This window comes from Seriola lalandi, unplaced genomic scaffold (assembly GCF_002814215.2).
Source record: "Seriola lalandi dorsalis isolate HSWRI2012SDOR001 ecotype SW California unplaced genomic scaffold, Sedor1 jcf7180002054763, whole genome shotgun sequence".
Classification (NCBI taxonomy): domain Eukaryota; kingdom Metazoa; phylum Chordata; class Actinopteri; order Carangiformes; family Carangidae; genus Seriola; species Seriola lalandi.
In genome coordinates, this window is record NW_019525316.1 from 135,785 (window position 1) to 152,463 (window position 16,679).

At 38.6% G+C, this 16,679-nt stretch overlaps 2 protein-coding genes across 3 annotated transcripts; one reads left to right on the top strand and one right to left on the bottom strand.

The window, feature by feature from the left end:
- Window positions 1-140: 140 nt before the first annotated feature.
- Window positions 141-10,182, bottom strand: phf10 (PHD finger protein 10). Its single transcript, XM_023424988.2, has 12 exons — window positions 10,032-10,182; window positions 9,234-9,343; window positions 8,619-8,749; window positions 8,279-8,362; window positions 8,014-8,138; window positions 7,739-7,888; window positions 7,525-7,634; window positions 7,224-7,371; window positions 6,922-7,074; window positions 2,580-2,688; window positions 1,699-1,887; window positions 141-1,450 (listed from the first exon to the last, which is right to left on the bottom strand). Exons 1-12 carry the CDS (start codon window positions 10,101-10,103, stop codon window positions 1,353-1,355), a joined length of 1,479 nt encoding a protein of 492 aa, XP_023280756.1. The 5' UTR covers window positions 10,104-10,182; the 3' UTR covers window positions 141-1,352.
- Window positions 10,183-10,482: 300 nt separating this feature from the next.
- Window positions 10,483-16,570, top strand: rab4a (RAB4a, member RAS oncogene family). 2 transcript variants are annotated; one of them, XM_023424956.2, is made up of 8 exons: window positions 10,483-10,642; window positions 11,555-11,635; window positions 12,193-12,307; window positions 12,566-12,628; window positions 12,766-12,920; window positions 13,323-13,418; window positions 13,936-14,081; window positions 14,350-14,470. In XM_023424956.2, the coding sequence occupies exons 1-7, from the start codon at window positions 10,627-10,629 to the stop codon at window positions 14,049-14,051; spliced, it is 642 nt and encodes a 213-aa protein (XP_023280724.1). In that variant the 5' UTR covers window positions 10,483-10,626; the 3' UTR covers window positions 14,052-14,081; window positions 14,350-14,470. The 2 variants fall into 2 exon arrangements, with proteins under 2 accessions (XP_023280724.1, XP_023280725.1); XM_023424957.2 differs by having other exon boundaries at window positions 10,484-10,642; window positions 14,462-16,570.
- Window positions 16,571-16,679: the final 109 nt, after the last annotated feature.

The following is a 16,679-nucleotide window of genomic DNA, read 5'->3' on the forward strand; positions in this document are numbered from 1 at the left end:
ATATGTAAAGCCTCCTATCCCTCTTATTTTTTTTAAGAGAAAAAAGTGAATAAAAACAATGCTAAAGTGAACACATACATTCAGTAATTAAACTGACGGATTTCATTTATTATGGTACACAAGTTACAAAAGAATGACTCTTTTGTTAAGTAGCTTTTATTGAAAAAGAAGACACTTCAGAATTCAGTGACTATGACATTATTAGCAACAAATATTCCTTAAACAACCTGCTCATTGCAGGACAATACAAAATAGATCAGATAAAAAAAATAACAAAAACAATTTATTTTAAGGTGATTTCAAAAACATCAATAATAATAATCATAAATGATTGATGCCAATTCGATTACAATTCTACGTACTTACAATGAGTGGTTACATTTTTGTACAATTATCAACAGTGAAGGGTTGAGAACTCTGTTTTGATAAACAAGACTCACACATAAATACCTGAAAACTGCAGCAGCCGTGAGGTCTACCACAGCCAGTGTCTATTACATTTCATTACACAGGATCACAAGCACCATGTCATTATGTTAGACAAGACTTCGTTTAAATAAGACTGCTCTTTACTGGCCTGCCTCATTAAATAAAGTTTATTAAACGGTAGTTCATAAGATACAAAAACATACAAAAATGGTTTGAAACCCTGATTGTTTCAGTAGTACAAGATCAAAAGCACCATTTGTTCAACTGAAACAATTTCCCATCAAACAGTTTCACTACAGGAATGTTCAGAAACTACAGGATTCATTGGTTTAATGAAGTAGGAACACACTGATACTGTTAGTGGTTCACAGTTTAGTGCAGTATATCTGGATGGATTTGATTTACAGTTTAGCTGTTAATATTATTTCTGTATGGTGTTTGAGGTTCAGTCAGTCAGTCAGTCTCTAACATGACAGAACAGAGTTGTTATGCTAAAGCTAATGCCCAATCTGGGCATTTTAAGCACATACATTTGAAGTATAACCACATACATTATTTTAGTTTGGCTTGAAGATGGGAAATAAGAATTCAAACTATAGGCCTGCCTTACCGATGTTGTCAGAGCTTTCACAGAAAATATTAATGTTTGTTTTCTAGTGTTAAACTCTAAAAGACCAGTCAGTCAGTTAAGAGTAACAGCAGGTTGAGATCTTATGTTTGATTGTTGGCATTTGGTAGGAGGGCTAAAACCTTTGTTTATTTTTGGATCACAATCTGGGCCTTTAAAACATTCTATAAGAAAGACTTTGAGAAAAACAATGACCTGGTTTTTTGAAATTTTACAGCTTCTGGAAATGACTGAACTAATGACAGTGCATTTGTGTACAATTCAGTAAAGGTACTGTGGTTAAAGATGCTGTTGCTCATTTTTGAGCTGACTTTGACTTCTTAGGTGTTTTGGCTCCTCCCTTCTTCTTGGGTGTGGTGAAATCTTTGTCGCACACTTCACATACCCAAAGCCCTGAGGAGACAGAGAGACTGACTTAATTACTTTGAAAAAGACAACTTGAAATACACTTAAATGAATGACTATAAAAATGGAAAGTATGTTCAAGTCTGCTCTTTTTTCTCTCATAGTGTTTGTTGCCCAGTCACCCAGGGCAATGTTGATCAGGACTGTAGTTTAAGTCAAGTAAGTGGTTGTCTATCTGTCTGCCCATCAATCCACCCTGCACATACAATGTACTGTATCTATGTCCATCCACTCACCAGTAGGAATGGAGTCCATGCCCACGCAGAATGTGTGGTATCCTCTATCACATTTGTCACAGAACATCATCTCGTCCTCGTGGTGGGGCTGCTGGCACACGGTGCAGGTCTTACACTCCATACACTGCCAACGGTACGTCTGGATTACACTCACCAGCCCCGTACTCATGTCCAAGCAGGACGGGTGGCCTAAAAATTACAGACATGGAGACACGTGCACAGAAGCAAACATGCATGCACAGAACCAGAGACGCACACATATCCAAGGACAGAAATAAATATACAACACATGCACACACACACACACACAAGCAAACACGAAGACACAAAAACAGACATAATGTGAACAGGCCCACCCATCCACATACACACACGTGAATACACCGTCTTGTTGCATCAGAAAGCCTCAAGATCATTACAACGAAATAGCAACATTTGGAATTTAAATATTTTTTAACTGGAAAGTATTTGAAATATTTCATGTTTGTAAAAACATAAAAAAAACACTAAAATTTCCCATGTTTGAAACAGCTTTCAGATGAATAACTGTATTGACATCTGTTTGAACCACATATGTGTTTGCAAGGGAATTATACACATTAACTGAAATTCCACACTTTACCATCTAAATGTAAATACAACAAGGCAGGATAAACATTTGGCTGAAAATATAAAATGTACTTAAACACCACCCGTGATTCTAACTTAGCATATTTGGCACAAAATATCAATATCATTAGAAGTGGTTCAATTCTGCTGCTGTTGTGTAGCAAATTCTGGATTCTGGAGATATTTACTTGACTTGACCACAAAGTTAAAAAAAGAAGACATCACAACAAAAAACAGGGAACTGTCCTTTAAAATTAAGCGTGTGAACTTACCACTGTTATCACATTGGGAGCAGTGAATGAGAGCCTCTGGCTTGCCTTTCTTGTTGGCCTCTTTACCCTTCTGGCAAATGCCACATATAGCATTGGGAATGACCTTAGGCTGCAAGGGCAGAATAATGCTATAAAAACCAATCATACATGGGTATCCTGTAGTTATGGACAACAAAGTAGTTCAACAAATGTTTGGAGAATAAACAAAAAATCTTTTTCGGGGCACACTATATGAATTCATCATGACTGATTTATTCATTTTAAACTAAAAAAATCAATCATCTAGTATCAAAGCTGCCTTCCTACTAAGTTTCATGGCACTGAAATCTATCTCAGGGTACAAATACAAGAAAGGTGTATCATGTCTATCAGACCTTGCAAGCATGTGGCATTTAAAATCTACAGTAGATTTTTTTTTCCATTGATCAACTTTATAGGAGACTGACTTTAAGGATCGTGCAGTGCTGGAAAAAACATCTTCTATTATTATGTAAGAATGTTCAAAGCTATTTGACAAATATTCATCACTTGTCAATTTGAACCAATATGGTGTCAGAGACAAGCGCCACTTCTCCCTCTTCTTTGAGTTTGAAAACTTAATTTCCCTTCTTTAACTGTGTTGTATAAATATGGATATCTGAAGAGTTGCCTTCTATTGAATGTACTGAGTTTCACAGAGGACAGAAAGGTAAGAACCAGAGCAGGAAGGTAAAGAGACTCTGGGACATTTAAATCAGGATGTCACACAGGAGCTGTTTAAAATTTGAATGTCTCTATTGGAAGACACAGAACACCTTTGGCTCACTAGCAGAAAATATGAATGGATGGTTATTAGCGACATTATATTATGATATTACAAACAATGTGACTCAAACTGTTAACGAGTCAGCAACGTTGAATAATATAACAAAACAAATTTTTTATATCACACCTAACACTATAACACATGTGGCTAGAAGGCTAGAACCGTGGTTCAAAAATCAAAGCCTGCAAACTATGGATTTGAAGAATCGTTAGATGCCTACAGGATTCAACAGTATCCCTAAAATGTACAAAATCTGTTGTCAACTGACAAAATTCACTTTGTTTTTCTGTTTTTCATGGACAAAGCATGTGTTTAGCCTGATTAGCCTACATCATGTCCAGTTACCTCTAATGCCTCAAGATATGGTGAGACATCCTTCATTAAAATGTCCCCTGATTGGAAAGGAGCCAAAGGTACAAAACTATGGTTCAATAAAGGACACAATTTGGTACTGATGATATCCAAGAAACAAAGGAGAAAACTAAACAAAGAGAAAGACAGCAGCAGGAAAGGGAAGTAAGAAAAAGGAAGAGCTGGACACAGTCCCCTGAACTGCTCGTGCACATTCACATATATATTCACTATGCATATGTGAATATAATGAATATTTCACCACCAATTCACCTGAAAATTCAGCTGTTCATAGATTTGGCCTAGCTAGGATTACTGAAATCTAGTAAAAGCTTTGTCCATACTGCTATCGTGAACTGATAATGTGGTTGTGGGTACAGCCGCTTACATTACTAGCAGGGCCCAGCCTACGCTTTATTAAGTCCAATAAGTCTGCTTCATGCCTGCACAGTCAAAACATCTCTTCATTGGAAACATCCAGACAGTAAAACTGAAAAGGAGCAATTCATGAGGCTGAATCCAGCTAGTTTGAAGTTTTATTCTAAATTAACTAAATTTGGACATGAAATACTGTATTTTATGCACAGAAAAGAGAACAGAACTTTTAACATTACATATCATTTCAGACATAGTACAGAGGGACAGTTAAGTGTGAACCTTATACTAGCTGACAACACATTCATCCACAGCTAGCTTCCACTGATTTTAGATCAGTGGATCAAATGGTATAAATATAGTGCTTTACTTTTATTGACATCTAAGTGATTATGTCTCTGCTGTCAAGAGATTTCTATAATGTAAGTGATGAGGTTTGTAGCCATTGCTACAAATATTAACGTGTTAGCTGTGTCTCACAGCTTCCTCACACCTGCCTGGACTGAATGTACAGTATCCAGTGGAACCGAACACTTCACAACCTTACGACTGGACTGAAAATCATGGCTCTCAAATTCAATGTCTGACACACAAAATAATGAAACCTTCTGAGCTCCTTCTGAGAATCAAACTAGCACCACACATTCTTGGCTAGACTTTTCTAGACTTCTTAGCTGTCGGATTCACGGATTCAATTGCAAAAAGTATAATCTGCTGCACATGATGTTTATGTAATTAATGTCATATTACTGTTTGAAACTACATCAAACAGTGAATACCAATTTTTTAATCTCCATAATGTCCGTCTATGTATAAGCTACAGAAAGGTGGAGCCAAAGCTTTTATATCAATTCAAATTCAAATCATTAACCTGAACATGTCATGTTAATGGTGCAACACAGATTTGACATGTATGTAACATGCAACATGTATCACATCTGAAAAAAACACTGCTGTAAAGGCAATTAGTCAATCAGTCAATCTAATTCCAACTTTGTTGTTCATAATTAGTTTTTATTCATGAGCCGTTTGTGAAACACCACACTACTCAAAAGCTTTAGTTTTCACCAATCATGAGGTCACCATTAACCACTGCACATACTGTAGATGGTAGCCAGACCAGAGCGAAGTAACGTTAATCAGCTAGCAGTCTGCATCACTGCCTCAAACTTTTCCTGTCACATGTAGTGTCTTTTCTGGAGACATAAAAGTCATTACAAATCAGTAGATCTCTCATCTACTTTTGAAACTTCTGAAAATGGGAAAATATATGAAACATCTGCCACTGAAAAGAAGACTGGCACATTCTAAGTCCATGGGCATTTTACTCTGGCCAATTTAACAGAGTTACAAAGTCATGAATCAAACCTGGATTCTGTAAATTGCATTTTTTTCAAATACAGAAATGCCCTAAAGTTGTTTCATCTATACTGTAGGTCCTTTGCACTCATCACATATTGATACAGTACATGGATATTAGATTACTGAGTAATTCTAGTTATTTCTGGCTACCAACATGCCATGCCATGTCTGTAGGCTCAAATGCATATGCAAAATGATCTGATGAATAAAGGTCAATTCAAGGTCAAGTTAAATCAAACTTAAGCACACTGAAACCCGTAAACAGACACTAGAAAAGGACCATGCCCACACCACAAAGCTGAGCCAAACTCAACTGGACATACCCAGGTCCATCATACTCTTAATAATGGTAATATACCAGCATATTTTTAGGCGCTGGAATTGTGTGTGCACAGCACAGTGGGCTGTAGGGAGCAAGACTCATATAATACTATTTGCCCATCTACAGTGCCATTTATTTAACATTTCTTTAACATGACTACCAAAGATATGCCATGACTGGGTGTCAAAGAAAAGTACACTGGTGTGGGGCTTGTCCAGCAGAGTCCAAAACCAGACAGATAGCATGCAGACTACTTCTAGCTCAGCTCAGCAACAGTGTGAACAAGGTCAGCAAGTCCTCATCTCTCAAGGACAGGTAACGACCATGTCAAACAGCTGTCTGATACTTATTGAAAGATTAACAGTACATCACATGGTGTATAAACAAAACATATTATTATACCAATACACACTTTAAACATGAAGGTTAAGTGCATTCTACACTTCAGATATAAATGTTAAAATTCTCTAGTGTTAACATCAACTACTTTAAAAGCAACCACAAAATGTATGTGGTTTATATTTTCTATATCAGAGTAACAAAAAGACTTTTCAAAAATGAAAAAGCAAAACTAGCAGCCAAAACATCCACTTACTTGTCTTGGAAGTATCTTTTTTTGACAAGTGAGGACAGACAAGAGGTATATTGAAGACACTCAAAAGGAAAAACTTTTAAAGTTCAAATTTGTCTTCGCTGAAAAAACAAAAAAGGTGAAAGTGCAGTGAAAAAGAAACAAGTGAACTGTTCCTTTAAAATGTTCTTATTGCTCACAGTCTGGTACAAAGAGGGGGGAAAAAAAAGCCAAGTGGCAATCATAAAAACAAAAACTGAAGACAGGACCCCCCCAGTCAGTGAGTGTGTGTGTGTGTGTGTGTGTGCGTGTGTGTGTGTGTGTGTGTGTGTGTGTGTGTGTGTGTGTGTGTGTGTGTGAGAGAGAGAGTGTGTGGCCCAGGTTGTCCCAGCTGAAATGCTGACAAACTGTAGAAGCCGGAGAACAAAGTGAAGAAAGCTAGGGAGGGGTGGCGGGATGGATGGAGTAAGGGAGTGGTAGTAGTAGAAAGAGGAGGAGGGGGTAGAAAGTGCTGCTGCTGTTGTTGGAGAAGAGTTCAGGTGGTTTTGTCCTCTACCTTGTACCCTGGGGTGGCTTTGTGGGAGGCTGAGTGCCGCAGGCTGCCGTCTTTGCCTGGGGTGGATGTCCTGTCTTTGGCCTTGGACTTGTGGCCCTGTCCACCTGCTCCCTCCTGGCTCTCCACATCTGATGTGTTGCCTGAAGAACTGTCCTGTAGAGAGAAGGACAAGAGGTTTAAGAGTAATGTATATTACAATATTTTAATGTTGATACATGAATCAAGTATGGCTAATGTTAATGATGGATGGAGTGATCTAACACACATCCAGTGGCAACTAGAGTATCACTCTAATGTCTTACAGATGAGTTCTTGTTCTTTTTCTCATCTTTGCCATCCTCAGCATCATCTGAGTCGGGCTCTGAGTCCAGTGCAGGGAGTTCTGGATCCAGTGGAGGCTCAAACAGAGCTGTGTTCAGTGGCAGGTATCGCAGCTCATTGGGAGAGTACCTGTTATGCACAACACAATGATGCATCAGGGCAAAACATTCAGTAGAACAATAGATAATACAATACTATAAGCCTATTCAGAAAACACTATTTCACTTAGGAAAAAAGAGACCAATTGCAAGTAAAAGCCTTCATCTAGGTGTGTAACTGTACCTTTTGTAGTAGTCTTGAAATTGTCCTGGTATAAGAGCCACAGGGTAGGGCCCTGTCCTGGTCAGCTCTGGAGCCAGCACCTTGAACCTGCCCTGAGGCACCTGGATGATCTGAGAGAGCACAAAAAAAATGCAATGCTCAAAAATTCTGTGTCTCTTATGTAAAATGAATCCATGTAAAATCACAGATCATCCATATCACAGGTTGGACTTACATGTGTCTGGAGGTCAAAGTAAGCTCTCCTCTCCTCCATACGCTCCCTGTTGAAGTTACTGTTGAACTCTGCAGCTTTTTTTGCTGCCTTCTTAATGTACTCAGGAACCTTACTGGCCTCCACCCTCTGAGGATTCTGCTGCTGCATTTGCTATGAAAGGAAAATGGACAAAGCCACATGGTGAATTTTCCTCAAATGCATTATAGTAAAGTATAATGCCTCATTATTCATCAGTCCTAAGTTCAACAGGATATTTCTGTTGTTTTTGTACTTACAGAGTACTCTTTAGCTATCCTCTGTCGCTCTCTCTCCTGCAGTATGACTGAATACTCAGAGTGTTTGGTGGGATACTCCTTTATCATCAGATCTATCACCTCATCACTCCGCAAAGCTGTCAGACCTGGAAATAAACAAAAAACACTTGCATGAACAAATACTACTCACAGCAGATCATGTCAACAGGGTTCCTCACAAAAGGATTTTGTGCACTACAGTAAAACAACTGTGCGCTTCACTATAGTTCTGGGATTTGGTTCCTACCCAGAGTGCACTGTGTTTCAGTGATGACATTCTGTTCACGCAGGTAAAGTTTCTCTTTGTGGGACAAGTCTCTCCGCTCCATATCTTCAGAGGGACAAAAAACAACATTAGAAGCTTTCTCAGTGCCTATACTTGTAAATGACCAAGAATTATTACTGGAATGGCTCTCTTCTGTAAATGTACACATTTGCATATTAATATAGCATATATCACAATGTTAAAATATAATACAAATATGATTTAACACTAATCTCATAATCTATAATAATCAAATAAACCTATGGTTTTTTTAATCAGCAAATTATCAACTGATTGAGGACTATTATAAAAATTTTCTTACCAGGATACTTCCTCTTGAATGATGTAACTCCCAGATACTCGCTGACCTGCTCTTGCAGCATGTAATACTCTCCTGTGTCATCTGGCGGCCACTTGTACTCTGTCAGGTTCTCTGCTGGGAAATATGTCGGTCTGGGAGGTTGTAGTGGGAGAACAACAGCTTAGTTTAAACTAAATACAAGTTCATTTTTCTTATCCATAAAAGTTAAAGTAAACCATTAAAACTGTAATATATTTCTGTTCAACTTGTGTTTGCATTTGTATAAATTCATGAAATAAGAAAATTATAACCCTGAACTTTGTTATACTGATATTAATTTCCTATACTATGTGTTGGTGTGTGTGTTCGGGTGTAAGGACAGAGGGTGTTGTACACTGTACAAATTGTAAAGTCACTTGAGACAAAAGTAGATTAAACATGTCTTACACTCTTAACAAACACACCAAAAAAGATGACAATGACAATTTTGAGAATAGAGCATAATCAAAAATCATATAAATACAAAAACTTTTTGAACCCATTGGTAATTAACTGGTTAGAAACAAAAGGTTGGACAATATTTTAAGTTAGCACTCTGCAAGTTGTTGTTTCACACCAAGCACCAAGCCAACCTACCCAAGATCTTGGCTAGAGGTGTCACAGCTTCGAGAGCTGTCCCCTGAACCCATCCTACGTCTTTTGGGAGGCTGGCTGCCATCATTGGACTCCTCCTCTATTACATCCTCCTGCAGTGGAAAAGAAAAGGTGCAATTCTAACTTATAATAATGATATATTGTGATGTTAACAACTAGTATACAGCATGCTGTCCTCTCTACTTTTTCATTTACACATATGGGGCAAGTTCACAGGAATTTTTTTCAGCATTTCTTCACAAACATCTGCTTAGGGTAGTTTTAAAAACACCTTCATGCTTCTGACCTACAACCAGCATCAGTGGATGACTGGAAGAGATTTGTTGATTGGATGGTGTGATTGGAAGTAACCTACTTATTACGCAAATACAACCTGTGATTCCTTGGCAACCCATTTGTGTCCAACCAAAACAGAAAGCATGAGTTTATATGCACAGTTGCCAAAGTAGTGACTGGCAGAAGGAAGGAGTAGGCTACATAAAATTGCAGTCAAACCACTCAACAGGAACGCGTTACGCTATTTCTGACTTGGACCCTTGGAAAAGAACACGGGTCTCTGTTTGTAAACGCAACAGAGGAACACAAACCACCCCAAATAGACTAACTATTCATTGATCGCAACTGAAAACAAAGGAGTGATGCTAATGTGGCTAACAATTGTCAATCATAGACGAAGGCAGCCGTTGGACAGTCAGCTAGCTGTTAGCTAAACAACCAACCATGCAGAGCTCCGGCTCACAGCTATCTGTGATTCGTGTCGTTACGGAGTATAAATGTCACCTTTATGGATTGTGCTCCAGGAGTAGCGGGGTTACTATCGCAGGGCGGTCTGGCGGGGAGCACAGCAGCCATATTTCGCTAAATAAAGCGGCTGTTGGAGTAGCTCAGCAGCCGTTCCTTCGTTGGTTTCCTTCTTCTTGTGAAGTATTGTGGCCGTTAACGAATGTTTAGTTACATAACCGCCATCTTCTGGACTGGAGTGTAGGTTGGGAATTGTATATTATGTCGTTACGTCTTAATTGCGAATGGTATTTATATTCTATATACAATGGTTATATTATTTAGCAAATTTAAATATTAATTTAAACTTGTTCTTATGATAAATATTTGTTGTGTGGAATGGAAAGAGGCATATCCAAAGTTAGCTGGTTAACAGTGCCACTCGGCGGCAGTCTTGAGACCTTACAATATTTGGCCCGTTAGTCTTGCTTTTATTTTGAAACGGCAAAGCACGTACGGGAAGTCGGAGGGGAAAAGCTGCTGGGATCCGCGGATATCATCAACAAGACTATTTTCCTTTACTTAGCTAGCTATCAATCTGTGAACTACTACTACTCCCTTCCTTACCTTTACCTGTCAAACCGCCACACTGGCGATGTCGGAGTCTTACGGTAAGGAGGGTGTTTTGACAAGTGTCCACCATTTACATCTTCCTGTAGCCACAGATGGGGATGAGGCAGGTGTGCCGAGAGAGGTTTTTCTCACCGTAAACAGATAGCTGACAGGCTAACCGAGGCGCTGGTGGAGGCTCCTGGCCTTAAAAATGTCATGTCAGCGTAAGCAAATCCATAGAGGCTATACAATTGCGTTTACTCTAGCTGTACGGACAAAATGTATCGACTTTATAAGGTTACAAATCCCCACAGAGGATAGCGGAGTGGACAGAAATCTGCCACCTGGGGATGATGGAGCTGATATGAATATCTGAGCTGGGCATCCTGTAAACCACACAAAATACAAGGAATGTAGGTGATAGCTATTAAGATGATAACCATGGTTTGTGAGGTTGGATTAGCTGAACCTTTCATATTAGGATGATCATGATTTTGAACTGCAGCTCAGATACTAATGTACAGTCCCAAAACCACTATCCATTAATGTCAGTGTTAAGTGTGTTTATTTATGGGAAAACTCACATTCCTCCATCCCACAGAATGAGTTATGTTTATATTACCACAGATGATCAGGATTATTATTAAGGATACTCTGAATATGGTTATTAAAGATTGTGTGATATGTATTGAGCAGAACACCTGAGATGAACAATTTATTACTCTTTCTACATGATAATAAACAGATCATTTCTGTACTGCAACTTCTTAATCAGCTGGTATTATATTGTCGCCAGTATAACTGTGGTAAGGAAATGTTGTCCAGCTCACATTGGTTTGATTCTAGTTATGACAGTCATGATTGCAGTAGTAGACAAATCAGACAAATCTTCTTGTGACTATATATGTGTGTGTGTGTGTGTGTGTGTGTGTGTGTGTGTGTGTGTGTGTGTGTGTGTGTGTCCTCCTCAGATTTCCTGTTCAAATTCCTTGTGATTGGGAATGCTGGAACAGGCAAATCCTGTCTGCTGCACCAGTTCATAGAGAAGAGATGTAAGTCACAAATACACAGGACATCATTCATGATTCACAGTTTTTCTGACTTCTGGTATTAGTGCAGTAAAGTAGTGTTGTCTAAAACTCCTAGAAATAGTATGTCATATGTATTGTTATTGAAAAACTTTCAAAATCTTGAAATTATCCACTTCATTAGCTTCATCTTTCAATAAACAGAATATATAACATATCGATCAATAAAACTCTGCACTATATTAGTATAGTTCTTCAGACAAATGTTTATATCCTAATTAAGTAGTAATTTGCACTGCATTGAAGGGTATAACACAGTACACATTGTAGATGTGTGAAAATTAGTGCATTCAGTGTTTATGAGAAATCAACACGTATTTGAATGTGAAAATTGGATTTGCTTTTATTGGTTTAGTTCAGAGACAACAATGTGTCTCCAGAGAGGTTATAAGTCGAGATATTTATATTTATTGTCTTGTACAGTACATTTTTTTATACTGTAAAGGTATACTGCAGATCATCACTATGCATTGCAGTTATTTACTATTAATGGAAATTCTATGTTTTATTTTGTCTTCCAGTTAAGGATGAATCCAACCACACGATTGGAGTGGAATTTGGCTCCAAGATCATCAGCGTGGTCAACAAAATGGTCAAACTGCAGATTTGGGACACTGCAGGACAAGAAAGGTTCAGGTAGGGAAAAATACCAAATAAATGTTCAGGTTCAATTTGAAAGAAAAATTGAATAGGTTTCTTTCACAGCAAACATTGTGACCTGTCAAACAGAGGTGTAACTAATTACATTAATTCGCTACATTGCATTGGAGTTATTGCTGTAGCAGAGGCGTTGTTAATTTTATGTTTTGAAAAAGAGGGTGACATTTTTTAGGTTTTTTTTCAATGTCACCACATAATATTTCTTGATTTTGTCTATTAAATTGTGTGTGTCAGGTCTGTGACCAGAAGTTACTACAGAGGAGCAGCAGGAGCCCTGCTCGTCTATGATATCACCAGGTGAAACAACCGGTCACAGAACATGATTTCAGATCACCTCAGTGTCATGTCCCTCATTATTCCTTTTTAGTCAGCTCCTACTCTTCTCTCGAAAATTTAACCTGTTTCTCGTCTTTCCGTTTCTGCCTGCACTGAAGTCGAGAGACATACAACGCTCTGACCACATGGTTGAGTGATGCCAGGATGCTGGCCAGTCAGAACATCGTCATCATCCTGTGTGGAAACAAGAAGGACCTCGATACAGACAGAGAGGTCACATTCCTGGAGGCTTCACGCTTCGCTCAGGAGAACGGTAGGATCAACACTTTGTGCTCAAATTGGACTGATTGATTGGTTCTTTCTCTGCAAACCCTTGATTTATACATTTCAACTTGACATATTGATAGACAAAGGACTTAAAATAGCTTTCTTGAAAGAAATGCAGTTCTCTTGTTTCTATGCCAAAAGTTGTGTTGCTCAAAATAAAATGGTTGTATTGTTAAGACTACAAAGGAGTGAAGTACTGATATCTGCAACTGAACTTGGTTTTATGGAATGTGTGATGATTACAGTGATAGTTCTGCACATGATTTGTGTCCATTTGTGGTATATGTGGCATGAGGACTTATGTGATATGATGATACCACTGTGTGTGTGTGTGTGTGTGTGTGTGTGTGTGTGTGTGTGTGTGTGTGTGTGTGTGTGTGTGTGTCAGAGCTGATGTTCCTGGAGACCAGTGCTCTAACAGGGGAGAACGTTGAAGAGGCTTTTGTGCAGTGTGCTCGGAAAATCCTCAACAAGATAGAGTCAGGTAGGATCTCTAATCCTCGCCCATAACCCTAACCCCGATTCTAAATCCCTCCTTTTCCTAACAGGATCAACAAGGCAGACTCCAGACCCTAGACCCCACACTGTAGCAAAATGGATAATTGGATAATTTTTCAGAGTGGAAGTTACATACAAAGAATGTGTCCTTTACAAATCCCAGCCAATAACCCTACACCTGGCTGGAGCCAGGAGAGCCTCAACAAGATAAATAGAAATACTATCACATGAGGGGAGAGGAAATCGGTGTAGACCAGAGTTCACAATTCACAAATAACAAAAAGGGATGTAGCAGATGGAAAACGTAGTGTATGTGTATATATATATATATACACATATACATTGTTGATATCCACATTTTTAATGATTTTTGTTTCATGATATTTTTTACCATGACATGACTGGTTGTCAGTGTACTCAGTAAACTGCATTCTTAACTGTATTATAAAACAACATCCCAACATGAACCTCACACTCTCACTTTTCTGTCTCTTCCTTTTCAGGAGAGCTGGATCCAGAGAGGATGGGGTCAGGTATCCAATATGGCGACGCTGCATTACGACAGCTCCGTTCTCCTCGTCGTGCTCAGCCCCAGGGCACCCAGGAGTGTGGCTGCTAGTGGAGGTGCCCTGTAACATACACAGACAAGGTGAAAGGGGCCAGAGTATCAATGTATTTGTACTGTGTGTGCATTGTATAATAATGATATGAGTGTCAGAAGCGACACTTCATCCACACTCCCGTCACTCATCTTGTGATTTGCAAACCTCTGCAATCTATATTTAGACTGAGAGTGGAGAGGTTTTTGAGTTTTTTTGTTACGTCATAAAAGCTTAACAGTTGACGAAGGAGGGGTGCTAACTACTGACTTTTGCACATGCCACAATTACTGTTTAATCTTTTTTCTATTTTTTTAGGTTCATGAAAGAAGTGACAGTGTTTCAACATTTGACAAGGAGCTCACGTTTTGTTGTCTGTGTGCTGCAGGGGTTGTATTTACTTCTTCAAAAATCTCTGGCATGTGTTTAGTGTGTTTCAGACAGGTTTGTGAAGACCAGGAGAAGAACAGCCATTGGGGACCCAGACAGTGTTGGGTTCAGGTTGTGGTGCTGGTGACTCCTCCCTGACCTTTGATCTTCAACCTTCGCACGCAACCTTGAGAACCCTCAGAACCTTTGTTGTCATGGCTGCACTTACATAGAGCCACACCACCCCTCAGACCTCTGAGCATCTCCAGGGTGACCAGAGACCACCCACATCCAACAACCTGCTCCTCTATTGGACCAAACCCTCCCCAGCCCTCCAATCAGGACGTGACATGTAACCTTTCTCTCTTCTACCTTTCCACTGATCTGCCCTCACACCTGCTTATCTCCCAACCTACCACATTGTTGTCTTTCCACTACATCCCATCTTCACTGCCTAAAGGAATAGTTGACATTTTGGAAAATTTGTGTTTGAATTAAACAAATGAGATGTAAAGTGTTAAATGTTACATTTAAAGGCGTTGACAGGTGGATATTTAAATTTTGAAACAACCGAGAGTAGCCCCCTCCCCCTACTTCCCGTATGTGTGCTAAGCTTAGCCAATCACCGCCTGGCTCCAGCTTGATATTTACTACACAGACATGACGCATTGATTTTCTCATCTAACTCTTGTCAAGAAAACACATTTCCCAAATTGTTGAACTGTTCCTTTAACTTATTTAAAACCCTTCCCTGCCACATTACTTCTCTTTCTCCATCCACCTGCTCTGATTGCCCATGAACTTCCTGCTCCCCTGTTTTAAACACACCACTAACAGTGTACTGACTGCTCATACATTTTGCACTTCCTGAATCTGTACTTTGTCCTAGTAAAGTGCCCCCTGGCAATTCAGTGGCCAAATCACACTTCATGCCCCCAATCTCTCCCTTTCTTGCTTTTTTTTTTTTTCTACATTCCATCATTCTGTCTGTTACCTTCCTATACATCTGCTTACCTGTCTGCCTGCCTGTCTCTTTACACAGCTCTCTACCTTTCTAAATCTCTCCTCTTGTACCCCTGCAGCATCTTACACACTGTATAGTGTTTCTGTATATAGAGATTGACGCATGTTTTCTCAAACAGAATATCAGAGTATTTCATTAAGAAGATATATTATATGTATATCAAAGTGGATAATCGTATCCAGCATCAGGTTCATGCACCACTGTATAATTGTCATGTTAAGCTATAATACAATACACTGGCAAGCAGTATATGTGGGCAGTACTGTTTGCAGCATTTATGTTTATTTGTAATTGGGACAAGTTGATGTGGATTACATTATGGACTAACCATTATGTGGAAAAATGCTGTTTTATCATTGTTCAAGCTCATAGATTTACAGAAAAACAGACGGAGGCAACCTGAAATGTTCTGAACAGACATTTGGTTTTCTGTTCTAGTTCATCTGAATCATTTGTACTGTGAAAGTAAAATGTCATCTTTTAATTCACAATGGCACATTCACCATTCACCGTTAAATGACAGTGTAAGACACTTCTTTGTCCAAAGGATTCCAGTTATGACTAATGACTGATTTATTACAGTAAATGTTGCCTGTTTACATGAATACCTGACTGACTGCTGCCGGCTGTTGGTAAATACTAACTGAATGCATTTAGCAATGGTATGAAGTTACCTGATGTGTGCTTGATTTTTGTCTCCAAAGATACTTTATGTCTCGTTTTTAACTTTGAAATAGTCCAGCAACATGAAGCTCTCAACAAAAACACAAACATTTTTGAAAATTGTGATTGAGAGGTATTTTTTGCATAGGTGTATTCAAACATTACAACAACATATCATTTATGATTTTAAATTTCTTTTTACATTTTCCCCCAAAAATGATGCATTAAACTTTTAAATGAATTACACTTCAAACTGTAGAAAAATTTCATATTAGAATAATCTCAAGTGTTTGATCTGATAGTGGTTTTGGCTGCTCCACGGCAGGTTGCTGTCTTGTGTTTATGTCATCAAGTCCTTTGTTTATATTTATGTATGTCTGTTTTTATCATCATATCATGGATTTTTAATTTATTGTGTATGATAAAAGCATATGGTTTTTAAAATAAAAATGACTACGAATAAAGCATCTTCTTTGAAAAGCATATTTTTCTTGAAATCTTGGACATAAGTGTTTTTCTATGAAAGGAATTTCCAATGGACAAAATATATGAAGCAATTGCAGATAAAATTAGTAGAGTAGTGCACACGAAC

Excerpts from the sequence above, each read along its gene's own strand:
- phf10 (XM_023424988.2), bottom strand. The coding sequence starts at position 10,103 with ATGGCTGCTGTGCTCCCCGCCAGACCGCCCTGCGATAGTAACCCCGCT. Across the intron at positions 8,139-8,278 it reads TGAAACACAGTGCACTCTGG|GTCTGACAGCTTTGCGGAGT; the intron begins GTAGGAACCAAA and ends GTTTATTTCCAG. Across the intron at positions 1,888-2,579 it reads CTCCCAATGTGATAACAGTG|GCCACCCGTCCTGCTTGGAC; the intron begins GTAAGTTCACAC and ends TGTAATTTTTAG.
- rab4a (XM_023424956.2), top strand. Across the intron at positions 12,629-12,765 it reads CTCGTCTATGATATCACCAG|TCGAGAGACATACAACGCTC; the intron begins GTGAAACAACCG and ends CCTGCACTGAAG. Across the intron at positions 12,921-13,322 it reads ACGCTTCGCTCAGGAGAACG|AGCTGATGTTCCTGGAGACC; the intron begins GTAGGATCAACA and ends TGTGTGTGTCAG.